Source organism: Sesamum indicum, linkage group LG2 (assembly GCF_000512975.1).
Source record: "Sesamum indicum cultivar Zhongzhi No. 13 linkage group LG2, S_indicum_v1.0, whole genome shotgun sequence".
NCBI classification, from domain to species: domain Eukaryota; kingdom Viridiplantae; phylum Streptophyta; class Magnoliopsida; order Lamiales; family Pedaliaceae; genus Sesamum; species Sesamum indicum.
The window spans coordinates 11,924,906-11,939,013 of record NC_026146.1 but is presented as its reverse complement, the minus strand read 5'-3'; the positions used below and the strand labels follow the sequence as shown (position 1 = coordinate 11,939,013).

General features: G+C 32.3%; 1 protein-coding gene across 2 annotated transcripts; it reads left to right on the top strand.

Annotated features, from left to right (window-relative positions):
• Window positions 5,194–10,775, top strand: LOC105155938 (2-oxoglutarate-Fe(II) type oxidoreductase). Of its 2 annotated transcripts, XM_011071918.2 has the most exons (11): window positions 5,194–5,339; window positions 6,058–6,250; window positions 6,827–6,898; window positions 7,135–7,186; window positions 7,728–7,849; window positions 8,116–8,216; window positions 8,314–8,372; window positions 9,018–9,074; window positions 9,220–9,265; window positions 10,042–10,121; window positions 10,443–10,775. In XM_011071918.2, the coding sequence occupies exons 1-11, from the start codon at window positions 5,262–5,264 to the stop codon at window positions 10,504–10,506; spliced, it is 924 nt and encodes a 307-aa protein (XP_011070220.1). In that variant the 5' UTR covers window positions 5,194–5,261; the 3' UTR covers window positions 10,507–10,775. The 2 variants fall into 2 exon arrangements, with proteins under 2 accessions (XP_011070220.1, XP_011070222.1); XM_011071920.2 differs by lacking the exon at window positions 10,042–10,121.

The following is a 14,108-nucleotide window of genomic DNA, read 5'->3' as shown; positions in this document are numbered from 1 at the left end:
TCAACAATCATGTCATGCACTTAATTGAGTTGCAACATGCACTTAATTGAGTTGCAACATTGATACCCTACAAGTCCCTATGTGAGAGTATCAATATTATCTTTTCAATTTTCCAAGATTTGATCTAGAAAAATCAATATTCCTACAACAATCATAAAAACAAAGCCTCAGCCAAGTTGCTGATCAAGACATGTCAACATGAAGAGTCGATGTCAAACGTCGGCATTCGGTGGGATGAGGCTCTCTGTCCTCTATCTCATTAGCTTCTCTTTTTCATCGTTGGTGGGGTTGTTGGAGTTGCCTCAGGCCTCAGATTTGGAATGGGCAGGTTTTTGTATGAAACGTCGTCAACACACGCTCGGTTGTTTAATTGATTCCTTTTATATTTCTCTTAAGTTTAAGTCTTCATCTAGGGAGGTTACAAGTATTTTTCCCATTTTGAATGGTGACTTCCATGAGTTTGGTGTAGGTGGGATTGAGTTGTCTGTAGCCCCCCAATCTAAGTCCTGTTTTGAATTATGGATGTCAATAGTTATGAAGGTTTAAAAAGATCTAACGAATAGAGAAAATTTGATCATTTTCTTTTTTCATTTACTTTGGCACAGATGAAAATCTTCACGAGAGTGTTCTCACATCTAGAGAATTGAGAAGGGAGAATGCTCACAAGGCTCATCTACTCCCTTTGGAGAGGTTTGTGGAGGAGCATTGTAGATCTCTTGCAACTTCTCCTGTTGGTGCTTCTCAAGGGAGTTTCCTACCTCAAAGGGGAGGACCTCGACCTCGACCTCTAAGTGCCTGAAACTGCAGAAGATGTCGAGATAGCTTACGTTTAGTTAATTGAGAAGCCCATTCTCTCCAAGGCGGTATAAGCTACCATCAGCTTGTGGGACCAAACTTCTTCCTCCGCAAGATATCAGAAGAGCTTACAATTTTTTTGATCTTACGATGTTCTTTGTTTCTTTCTAGTTTATGTGGTAAGACTTATGTTTTATGACTTTGAATCTTATTATTGTTTTAGACTCAACTCTATCTACCAACAATGTTCTCTTATTTATCATACGTTTTACTTGTTTTAACCTTCTTTAGGAACGCTTTTTTGGAGTTCTCAAGTTAAATTTATTTTTAGCTCTCAAATCGAAAGTTTCGTATTTGCCCAGAAATGCATAAAACACAATGGAATAAAAATTGGCTATAATTTTTTTTGGTGTCCTCCAAATATACCACTATTCGCATTTTGTTCCCTTGGTGCGCACATAATCACATTGAGGTCTCAATGTTTACAAATTTCATTAGAAGTGGTCCTTGGCGACTGGTGTTAAACAATTATTAGGAACTATTGACAACAGTAATCTTGAAGGGAGTTTTTAGTGTGAATTGGCCTAAAAAAGAATAGCAAGTTTTTCCTTTCTTTATTCTAGAAATGAAAAGAGGGAATAAAAGCAGAGATCCTATCTACACCTCCAAGCTACATGAATGGCTATAAATTGATTCCAACTCTTCCAATACAAGTCATGTTTGTAAAAGTTATGATATTTTCAATCGAAAAAATGTGTTGGAGATGTGATGGGTTAAAAGCAAATTACCCCTTGTGATAAATAAAAGAGCATATTACCTTTCTGTAATTTTAAAAATATAGCACACTGCCTCCTTGCAGAAACTAAACGTTAGTGTGAAGGGGGAAAGATAAAAATACACCTCTTTATATATGAAAGAATGACTGTTTAGTCAAAATTAGGGTTCCTATTCTCAAACGTGTTTCTGGAGAGAGAGTAAGAGAGGCGACTGAACCACGAACCCTATAAGCGAAATTCACCGTTCAAACTCCGTTAAAACGATTGAAAATTGTGCCGAAGGAACTTGTAAGTATTTAAATAACTTTTTTTTATTTTTTTATTTTTTAGTTTACTAATTTTATTTTATTTTTTTTGTTAGTTTTCTAGGAAATCTGAGACATAGCTAATGTACTTGTCCAGATCTTGGGGAAAAACTTATACTTAAAAAGGTAAGTTCGAAACTTGTGATTTTTGAATTATTTTATATGAGTTTTTACTAACTTTTCTGTTTTTTTTTTTATTTAATGGAGGTTTTTTCTGAGGGGAAAAGCTGGTGAAACTTCATATCTGGAAGCAATGACTGTAGGTTCTCTTTTATTTCAGTAAGTTAGGGTTTTTTTTTTCTTGATTTCATAGGTTTTTTCTTTATTTAAACCTCAATTAGGGTTTAATATGCTTTACTCCTTTTTTGGGGATTAGGGTCATGTGGTACCAACTGTATTAGGTGTATGTATGAATTTTTTTAATAATTTGTGCTTTAATTTTTTCTTTTATGTCCCCGTGTTCCATTTTTTAGTCAATGTATGCTTGAATTTTTCAAGAAACGTGGTCCCAACCTTAATGTATGCTCGAATAAAATAAAGTTTGTAATCCTGTAATGTAGTAATGCTTTGTTTTTTTGGTTGGGAAGTTACTATGCTTTGAAGTATTATGTGCATTTTTACATGATTTTTTATGGTTCTGCTTCTTGCTGAAGCATTTTTTTGTGCTTTTATTTTATTTGTTTGCAAAGTTTTCAGACACATAACATAATTTTTGGATGGAGTGGGGAATTTGTAAAACATCCTAAACTTAGATATGTAGGAGGGCATATAAAAATATGTGAGAAAGTGGACATAGATTATCTTGATATGTTTGAATTAGGAGAAATGTATCAACAGTGTGGGGGAAAAAATCAATGCTTAAATTTTATTACAAAGTATCTATCCTACCATTAGAATGGGGCATAAGAGCAATTAAAGAAGAATGTCTTGACATTTGTTTGTTTGATTTACAAAACTATCATAGAGGCTTTGATGTTCCAGTTAATGTTTATGTAGAGGAAGAGGATGATGAACCTTTTCAAGCCATAGATAGTCAAGGCAATCCAATTGAAAAGGAACAGAAGAAAGAGATTAGATACTAGTTAGAGGAATAGACTTTGAGAAATTGGATGAGATGAGTTTGAGACAGCTGACTGTGAGAGGCAAGGGTGGAATTGGGGGTTGATGAGAATTTGGCTAACGGTTTTAACAAAGAGCCAGAATTTGTGGCTGAAAATCTAATTGAGAATTTCACTGAAATTCTAGTTCAACAAATGGCTGAAAACATGACTGAGAATTTAATTGAAATTTCAGTTCAAAAAAATATTAAAAACATCACTGAGAATGCAACCGAAATTCCAGTTCAAAATATGACTGAAAAGGGAAAAGAAAAATGTATGAAAGATTTTTGAATGAGTCTTCATCAGAATTTGATAATTCATCTGATGAGAACTACGTACAATCTGGTGAGGGGAGTGATAATGAGGCCCCCAGTGTGGTTTTAGAAGACATTGAATGTGAATCTGATGATGACATTTCCTAGTCGAAAGATCTAAATAAAAAAGAGTTAATGATGAAATTGAAAAAGGTGATGAAAGATAAAAAGAACAAAAAAATGCCTGAAATATTTGAAACTGAACATGGAGAACATGAATGGGTTAGTGAGGATGGGAATGAAGCTGATTTGGTTAGCTTGGAAGGTAGTGAAGAATCTAATACTGAAAAGCATCATGTTTTAAATAATCTTCTTCAATTAAAAATTTAAATCTAGTAGTTGGGATGAAATTTGAAAATGCTGCACAATTTAGGGTGGTTTTGAGGGATTGGTGCATAAGGAATGAGGTAGATGTTGAAATCTTAAGAAATGAGGCTGCAAGAGTGATTCTAAAATGCAAAGTAGAGGGTTGTGAATGGAGGATCCACGCCTCACCAATACAGAGTGGACCTACATCCAAATTAAAATAATAAAGGGCAAGCATACATGTGCAAGAACTTATGAAAATAGGTTTGTCAATGCATCATATCTTGCATAAAAACTAATAAATATCTTAAAGAAAAAATTGCATAAATTTATGTAGATGTATATATTTTTTTTTGAACCAATTGTCTTTCATTTTCATATTTGATTGTAAAAAATATTATATTTTTATTTTGATACTTTCTACTATCATTATCTATCAATATATATATATATATATAGAAAAAATCATTATTAAATAACTTATATTAATAATCAAGTCTGAAAAATCAAATTTTCATCGTCAACGATATTCTTTTTCATTTAATCAACATATCTAAAATTAATTGTGAAACTTAGATATAGATTCAAAACTCTAAATTCAAATTCAACTTCTCCATGGTTGCAATGCATTTTGAATTTTACTTTTTTAATATAATTAATTATTAAGTAATGAGTTATCTTATAAATATTCATAAACAAAGTGAGTAAAAAATAAATTAATTCAATATTATTATTAAGTATAATACTCAAATGTAGAAAATGAAATTAAAAAAAAGATATTGATTAAATTTTATTTATTTATTTTGTAAATTTTCATCTAAAAGGTAAAATGGTCATTGTATAAAAAGATAAATAGAAAAAATAAATAAAAAATATCAATTGGATAATAAAGTGATATTTAATGGTGAAACTCGAGTGGTAATTAAGTTGTTCGTAATTACTCGTGTACCCAAGTAATATTAATATCAAAACTCGAGTACTAATCGAGTCATTTGTAATTAGTGATGCGTATGAATATGAATTTTACTAAAAAAATATAACATACTTATTTATTATTTTACTTTTTACAATAAAATTATATTTATTTAAATAACACAATAATAGATAAGATATACATAGTGTTTGATTTCATTTTTGGTCCATTTCTAAGATGGGCCAAAACATGGTAAATGTTTGCCTTATTTTTTTTTGGAAGTTTTGGTGGTGTTTTGAGATGTTTTGAAACAATGTCTTATTTATTTTTGCTCAAAATAAGTCTATACTAGTTATAGGCCCTACAACTAAAAAAATTATATACATACTCATACATATATATAAATATATAAAAAATATGATTTAATAATAAATAGTAGTTTTTGTCTCCCACTAAACAACATCAAACATGCCATACTTATTTTATATTATCTTCAAAAATAAATCTAAACATACGCACTATCTCTAACACTTACTTATTATTTTTATTTTTCTCTCTTTATCTCCACAGAACACACCAAAATAAGTTAAAAATAAAACCAAACATATAGATGATTTTTTAATCCAATAAATAAATTATAAAAAAGAAATTTATCCCAAAAACACAAAAAATATTATTCCCAACTGGCCGATACTCTTTCCGACCACATAGTATGCAAGTATCATACTACTGGCAACACTAAATTCCTGGAAATGGCGAAAACGCTGGAGCTCCCGATCATCGATTTTGCTTCTTCTGACCGTAACTCCACTGCTCATTCTATTCGTCAGGTTTATTATTCTGCAATTGTTTTTTTACTGCACTGTTGGATGAGCTACTTTCTTCCACATGTATTTGTTTGCGTTTTTCGTTTATGAATTTTGATATAGGTTTAATTTGTAGGTGTAAGAATACAGAGAGTTTCAAATTGGTGTAGTCTCGCTAGCATGAAATTTAGCGGCTTTCGTTGTTTCTTCTAATTTGTTGTGGGATTTGGGGAGAAAAGAAAATGGCAGGGATTACACTGGGAATTTTCGGATTTTTTACTTGATATCGCTGTGCTTTAAGTTTTCATATTTAAAGTTTCAGTTGTACTCGTGCAGATACTGTGATGCATGAAATTCAATTATAGTAGTTGTACTACCTTTTGTGTAGGTACAAACTTGATTGTTGATTAAAAGTTGTCTACCACTTACATTGATGAAGTTATGGGCTATCAAGTTTTCGGTTTGTAAATGTTATGGTTTGAAAATCGCTGTGGAATGGTGTAGTGTTTTTGTGTTATAGAAATCTTGCCTAGGGAGCTTATTTTCTACTCCGTAGATACTATCTCTATTGAGAACTCAAAGGAAAGACCTAATTCAATTAAAAATAATTTTAAATTGGTGACATGAATATGAGGTATGTTGGACTTGAACTCGTCTATCCTTCTGCAAAAAATGAGATGTTAATTTACAGATATCGTAGTCTTGGAAGAGTCAAGTTCATGAAAATGTCGTTGATATTCAGGCTTGTGTCGAATGCGGCTTCTTTTACCTTGTGAATCATGGGGTGGAAGACAAGTTGTTGCAGAAAGTGCTTGAAGGAAGTAAAGCATTTTTCTCTCTCTCCCTTGAAGAAAAAATGAAACTGGCTCGTAAAGAGCATAGAGGTTATACACCACTGTATGCTGAAAAACTTGACCCTTCTTCAAGTTCCAGAGGTGAAAGTTTAAATACGAACTTTATGTCTTTTATGATTTGGCTATCTTAACTCTGATGTTTGGTTTTATGAATCCTGATAAGATGTTACGAAGCAATGTTAGTTCTAGGACATCTGAATTACATATGTTTTCATGCCTAAGATAGTTTCTGCTTGGAATTTTCTAAACCATGCATGTGACATTGAGCAAGCATCCTATTCGGTTCAATTTGGTGTCAACTCAGATAGAAATTGAAGGGTAATCTATAAAATAAGAAACCTGCAAAGTTCGCAACAAAGGAATTTTTGAAATGATTTAGAGCCACAAAAAAGTATGGAAGGCAACAGTTGGAATTTCTTGTTCCAAGGATTTTGGATATGGGGTTGGATTCAGCACCATCTGGTGTAAGAGATACAAGAGATCTGATTATTTGGTGTGTAAAACGCTAAAAGTCAAACAGAGCCTTTTCTTTTGTCAGTTGGTGTTGCATTAGTTGGGTGGTAGCTGGGGACCATGGTGCCTTTTGTGCACAGATTTGAACTGTGAGTGGTGTACTTGACCTCTTGGCTGACGTTTCTCCACTTATAAAAATTGCAGGTGACTCGAAAGAGAGCTTCTACATTGGGCCTCTTGAAGACATAGGGGACTTGAATCAGTGGCCATCAGAGGGTATTGCAATTTGTTTAACATATTGAGTTTTCTTCTCAGAGTTTTGTCCTTTTAGTTGCAAATTAACCATGAATTCTCATTGTCTTTTTAAAAGAATGAAATTCTTGTTCAGTACTCATAATTCTTTTACATTTCATCTGAATAATGCACATTGCATTCAGTTTCAGTCTTTCTGTTCCTGCGGGTTAACTATGTTGAGCAATTTATGACCTTATCAGTTTCTTAGGTATCTTCAGAGGTTTTGCCAAGCTGGAGGTCTACCATGGAAGATTATTATAAACGAGTCTTGTAAGTTTTATTTCGTATTATTTACACGCAACTTTTTTTCCTTCTGTACATAATTCTTAATACACTACTATTCCTTGTGAAATGTGGGAAATCAATTTGCATGTCCTGGAACAGAGAGCATCTAGGTGCCTTTTGGTTGATTGGTGCTGCATAAAACTGCTTGTTATTTTGTTTGCTCCTTCAAGATGATGGTTATTTATTGGACAAAAAGCAAGTTGGAAATTGGTTCACATCATTGCATATATGTGTATCCAGCTAGCATTGCTACTTTATAAGGAAGATTAGTCATGTGAATGAGAAGCATTTTGGAAATTGAATTTACAACATTATCTTTGTCAAATTTTAGTTAGTACAACGTCTCATTCTACATGCTAAGATGGATGTAACATTGCTACCTGCTAGATACAGAAACTTTTCTTGTTTGATCATTAGAAATTTAGAATTTTTTCCATTGTACCTTTCTGTTTTTCCTTCCATCAAAATTTTATGTCATGGGAAATTGAATATTTTGATACATGATTTTTTCTGGTTCCTGTGTTAGGAATGCTGGTGAAAGACTCATCTCATTAATTGCTTTGGCACTGAACTTGGATGAGAACTTCTTCAGTGATGTTGGTGCCTTTAATCTGCCAAATGCTTTTCTACGCTTGCTTCATTATCCAGGTTTCGTAAAAGTATTATTCATCTTCATTTGTTGGCTTGGACTTGTACTTAGTAGTATGTCAAGAGTTGTTATCTTCTTGGCACCATTGGTTGCAGACAGGAAGAAACTGTAGTTGCTTGTTCCTTTATTTTTGTAACTTGAGACTCTGAGGTCCTAGATTGAGTAAATGACTCAGGTTAAATATTATGAACTTCTAACGTTTGGCAGGGATGTTGCTAAGTGAATCAAATAAATGAATTCCTTTTCCTTTCCTCTTTGTTTACAGGTGAATTAGGTGCATCTAGTGAAGAAATATATGGTGCTTCTGCTCATTCAGATTATGGAATGATAACTCTTCTAGCAACTGATGGCATAGGTGGACTTCAGGAATGTCTCCTTACCTGGTCATTCAGATTAATACTCTTACCTTTTGATGACCCAACAAAATTTCAATGTATTAATTAAGTTATTTCCCTCTTGACAGGTTTGCAGAGACAAAATCAAGGAGCCACGTGATTGGGAAGATGTTCAATACATCCCTGGGTTGTTTAATTATTCTAGTTTTTTAGTCAATTATTAATGTCATTTTCCTTCATTTCATAGTTTTAGATTAATCTTATCTCAACTTCTCAGAGCCACACTAAATGAATCAGCTCTGTGATAAATTAGAGACTGATTGTCAATTGAAACTCACACACAGTAGAGCAATCTAATATCTTCTTATGTATCTACGATGGAAAATCCTAGTTACTAAAAAACTCCTTTTTATGATGCTGAGTATCGTGGCTACTACAGTAATTACATAGAAGAACATGTTAGTTAAGTTTAAGGCTGAGACAAGGAAAAGCTTTTAATTAGAATGACTACAATGACCATTAGATTACGACTGTAAGATATTATGAGTGAGAAAAGAATGACTGCAGGTGTGTGGCAATTGTAAAGTATCCCATCAAGAAAAGAAGGAAAAACTGGCCATTTGACATGGAGAAGTATTTCATTGTTCTGTACTTGGTTGGTTGACCACCTTCAGTTGAAACTCTAAACTGAAAAGACTTGTAGAAATTGCCTTTGAGACTCTCAGATCTTTTTATTGATCTTCAGCACACACACACACACATGCATTTTGTCTTGACTGGAAGATCAGATTTTAAGAAGTTACAGTTTCTTGTACCAAATTTTGAACTGCAGGGCCTTCATTGTCAACATTGGTGACATGATGGAGAGATGGACAAATTGTTTGTTTCGGTAGTGAATCACTTCGTCACTTCGAACATTTTTATTTGCTATTGATTGATCTATGGACAGTTTCTGCTTGTTGATTTCACCTTTATCTGGACAACAGTTCAAGGGATTCATTTCTTGTTCTCTTTTCCTTTTTCTAATTACGCAGGTCAACGTTGCATCGAGTAATGCCTACAGGTCAAGAACGATATTCGGTAATCAGTTCTTTTATTTGACATCCACTTTTGGGGGTTTGCAGATGTTTTTAATAGCTAAAAAAGTTCCATCTCTGATATCTCTTGTTTCTTTTGATTATACGGTAGCTCTTTTGATTTTTGTGAACTTGTTCCATGCCAATAATATCATCAACTATTGATGGTGTAACCCATATATTTGACGATCTACAATTAAAATGCTGCTGTTAGCTGTAAATCCAGGGTGATATATTGCAGTGACGTCATTTTCTTATATTGGAATAGTACACTGAAATCTTAGTTTACACATGTAAAGAGGAAGAAGGATGACAAGATAAACGGATTAACTTAGATCAGAGTCCATATTGCCTAACTTGGTTTGCCATTGGAAGATTGGTTTGGTAAAAAAAAGATCGAAAAAACAAAATTGACCCAGTAAAGCCTACTAGAGCACTATAGGATATTTTCTTCAACAGGATGATAGGGAGCATCATGCCTGCCCATGTTCTTCTGTTCTGTCTGTTCTTCTTTTACATGGGAGTGCCTGCCTTTGTACTTCCTGTCTTTGGACTCGTGCAATTACTTATCATTTTCGCCAATCTAAATTTTATTTCTAATACATTAGTTGAAGTGGTGGGTGAACCTGGCTACCTTGGGAAGAGTTTATCCATATCTTTGACATCAAGCTCATTCTAACCATCAACTCGTTTTTATCAGTCAATTCTCGCATTGGAGATTTATCTCATCAATCTCTGAGCTTTAGTTTTCTAAGCTTAGCCTCTTTTCATTTGAATTAGGTGGCCTTCTTTTTGGATCCTAATCCAGATTGTGTGGTGGAATGCTTGAAAAGTTGCTGCAACAAGTCAACCCCTCCTAGGTATGGACAAGCATGTTCAGAAACTTTTGGCTGTGCGATATAACAACATACAGTTAAAACTAGATATGGTACTTGATTTAACTAGACCAAGTTTATATCAAGTTAATAAAGAGATAATCATCTAATATTATCATTGAACAGAAAATAGGAATCTGATGTATAAACGTTAACATTTAGACACATTGTATAGTTTAAGAAGATATAATGATAAGACAGTGAATAACTAGATATATACAGAAAGCAATTAATGAAATATATTGCTAACGTTATAAGTAATGTTGCCAGATAAAGGCATTGATGTTATGGATGTACTCTCTGCAGATATCCCCCAATCCGCAGTGGTGACTATCTCAAGGAGCGCCTCAAACTTACATATGGTTCATAGAGTTATTTTAGCCCATGAACCTGGCTTTAACAAGGTGAAAATCATTACCATTCAGATTTATGTTAATTTCCTGTAGGTGAATGTTGAGTCTTCAATACTCTTACGGGCATGCTAGCCTACTTTCATATTAGGCTCCATTCTAGTTTGAAACTGCTATGTTTGATGATTATTTGTATCAGTAATTGAGCATTTATGTTATTTTCTAGCATGTATTGCACTTTCATCTTACATTGAGTTGATTATCTGAAGTCAGCCCGCCCTTCTACTCTCGTAATGGTATATTTGATTTATTTGTTTTTCTTCCCAATAGTGGGTTCATCTTCTTAGTTGGATCCATGCATGCCTTCTAATATCAGAAACAAGTGGCGACTTTTGTTGGAAATCCAGAGTCAGATGGTTATTTATTCTACAGTGTAATGCCATGTGACATAAACTTCAGCTCAGTTCCTCACCAGTTTAAATTCACGGAACGCATGGATTTGTGCATGTAAGTTACTCACATTGTGCTAATATGTCATGCTTCTTATGTCGAGTGTTGAGAATTTGATGTAAACGAGTGCTTTTTCAGGTAGAACATGTGCTGTGCTATGTTTTCATTTTGATCTGCATCTTGCAGCATCTATTATTAGGGAGGGTAAATAACATTTTTGGTCCCATAAGTGAACCTGTTTCCAATTTTGATCCCACACTCAGGTCAATTCACACATTGAGTCTCAGGTTTTTTTTTTTTTTATTTAATTTGAGGACCATTGAGGGATATCCATCCAATTGATAACGGCAGCTGCTCTATCCATTAGTCAATACAATCAAAATAAGGGTAAATTACATTTTTAGTCCAATAAGTGGACTTGTTTTCAATTTTGGTCCCAACTCAGGCCAATTCACACATTTATGTATGGGACCAAAATATAAAACAGATTCATTTATGGGACCAAAAATGTAATTTGCCCTTATTTTTTATTGTATTGACTAACGTAGAGAGCAACTGTTATTATCAATTGGATGAAAATCCCTTAATGGTCCTCAAATTGAAAAAAAAGAAACCATATATGGGACTCAATGTGTGAATTGGTTTGAGTGTGGGACTAAAATTGGAAACAGGTCCACTTATGGGACCAAAAATATAATTTACCCTATTAGGGACTATTATTGTTAAATGTTTATGAGTTTAATTCTTACTCTGATGTAAGGGATCAAAATTTTTGAGCAGCATGCTGAAAGTAAAATCCAATAATCAAACCTGTGAACAACACAAAAATATCAAAAAATGTGAATTACACATGAAAACAGGAGGGGTTGTTTGACTGAAGTTGAACAGTTTTGATTATTTATTCAATTCTCCTAGTTTGATTTTTTTTTCTTAATAATTCAATTTTAGCCTTTTATATGTTGAATATATGCATATGATACTTTTTTTTATTTTATTATAGTACTAAAATATATATTTACATAAATTAACAAAAAAGATAATATTATAAGTACATAAATGAGTATGTATATAAGAATATCGATTCATTATATTGAGAATATTTTTGGAAACTTATCTATGTTTTCGTACCTTTATCATATGTAGCACACCAAATATTTCTTAAGGTTTTTGATTAATTTTCCTATCAAACATTTCTATAGGAATAAGATTTCTAGCAATTAGTAGCAGAAATTATATGTAATTTTAAACCATTAAATTGAACAAATATCAGTATAAAATACTTAAATATAGGTTATCTAAATATCAAAGTATGTAGTATAAATAATTAAGATATTTAAATGTTGTATACAGTCAGTTATATACTTCTTTGCATTTACCAGACATTTTCAATAAGTATAATTAATTATTACACAATAATAACAATAAACAAATGGACAGTCCCCTACGTATAATTTGCTACAACTAAAAATCGTAACAAATTTAATGCTATCTGCCACGATCATACAAGATTAATTTGAAATTTAAATTTAATTATGATTAATTAATATGTACTATTTTTTATAGAATTTGTCATGATTTTTACTTGTGACTGATGTTTTGGCTTTGCGGCCTTTGCCCGTAGGTATAACGGCTAGTATATGTTGCATAGTTATGGTTAACAAGTATTCGCCACGATTTTTTATTTTTACTATGATAATTAACTAAAACAAAAAATTACATTTCTTCTAGTGATTATATATACTATATATTAATATTTATTACATATTTCCAGTATGTATGAATATCGCCTTTTTTATTAGATCTCATTCCATTCCCGTTCAATTCCGTTCATGTATAGTAACACATGTAAAGTGATTATCAATTTACAATAAACAATTACTGTCATTATATATGTGGCCGACCATTGATGGTGATAATTTTATACACATTTATTTTCATTAATAAGTATAGTACAATAAATCACAATCACTTAATGAATACTTTTAGTGAAAAATTATCATTAAATACTTCATCACTAGTATTAGGTTTTGTTTTAGTTGTATCCCTCGGTCACTTACGGTGCATTTGGATTGATGCATTTTAGTATGAGGGAATGATCCAGAAAAAAAGGTTTCAAACGACCTCATTCGAAAAAAAATTTAAAATCCATCATTATCGAACAAAACATAGTTCAAAATTAGAATCGAAGGATTTTAAATCCTTTAAATCGAAAGTCATCCAAACACATTCAAATGAATTATTACAAGCAACTGAAATTCAGTCCTTCAATCCAAATGTAATATAGGTAATCGTCCCATATCGATTTGTAAACGATGAGCTTGAGTAACTTATAACCCCCAAAGCTTCATTTTCACAACGAGCTGTCTTTCCAATATAAATCGGTTGGAATTCCACAATTCTAGTCTCTACAGTCTGCAGTACTAGGACTAAGAAAAAAATGTGAGGTAGGTAGGCAAAGCAGTTGAACAACATAAATGCCCACCAAATTCACCGGTGCTCTACTACTTATGTAGGTCAGTGTTGGTGGCACATTTGATGCATATATTTAAATTTTGTGTGTCATTTAAGTGCACTTCAAATTACTATACCATGACATGTGACAAGAAAAATAACATAAAGGGATAATTACGCCTCCTTTTTATGAGATTTAGTGTAATTATATATAATTTTTTTATAATTTATTACATCTTGTACTTTTAAGATTTGCTTTCGTCTAATAAGTAAGTCTATTCGTTAATTAAAAATCATTGAATTTGATGATATTAACAAAAAAATCGGATGACAATCCGTATTTATCGTTGATGATTTATTACTGATCTAGTGTGAATTACCTTTATATATCTTCACACGTTGATATATGCAAGGAGATATATCTTTACCGTTATGAGGACAATTTAGCCAGAAAATTTTTTTTTGACCTGCAATAAGTTAGTAATAAGTTAATCGATGGCAAATACCAATTATCATTCAATTTTTTTTTTTTGTTAATATCAATAAATTTAGTGAACTTTTGACTGATGTGGAGACTTATTTGTTAGACGAAACAAACCTCGAGAGTATTAGATGTAATTTTTCAGATACAGGAAGTTTATGTGTAATTACACTAAACTTCAAGAGAGAGAAGTGTAATTGTCCCTAATATAAAATTAAATAATTACAAAAATAAATAGAA

Bases quoted from the DNA above. Each gene is read 5' to 3' on its own strand.
- LOC105155938 (XM_011071918.2), top strand. From the start codon at position 5,262: ATGGCGAAAACGCTGGAGCTCCCGATCATCGATTTTGCTTCTTCTGAC. The intron at 9,075-9,219 runs GTAGTGAATCAC...CTAATTACGCAG, and splicing joins TGGACAAATTGTTTGTTTCG to GTCAACGTTGCATCGAGTAA. The intron at 10,122-10,442 runs GTATGGACAAGC...TACTCTCTGCAG, and splicing joins AACAAGTCAACCCCTCCTAG to ATATCCCCCAATCCGCAGTG.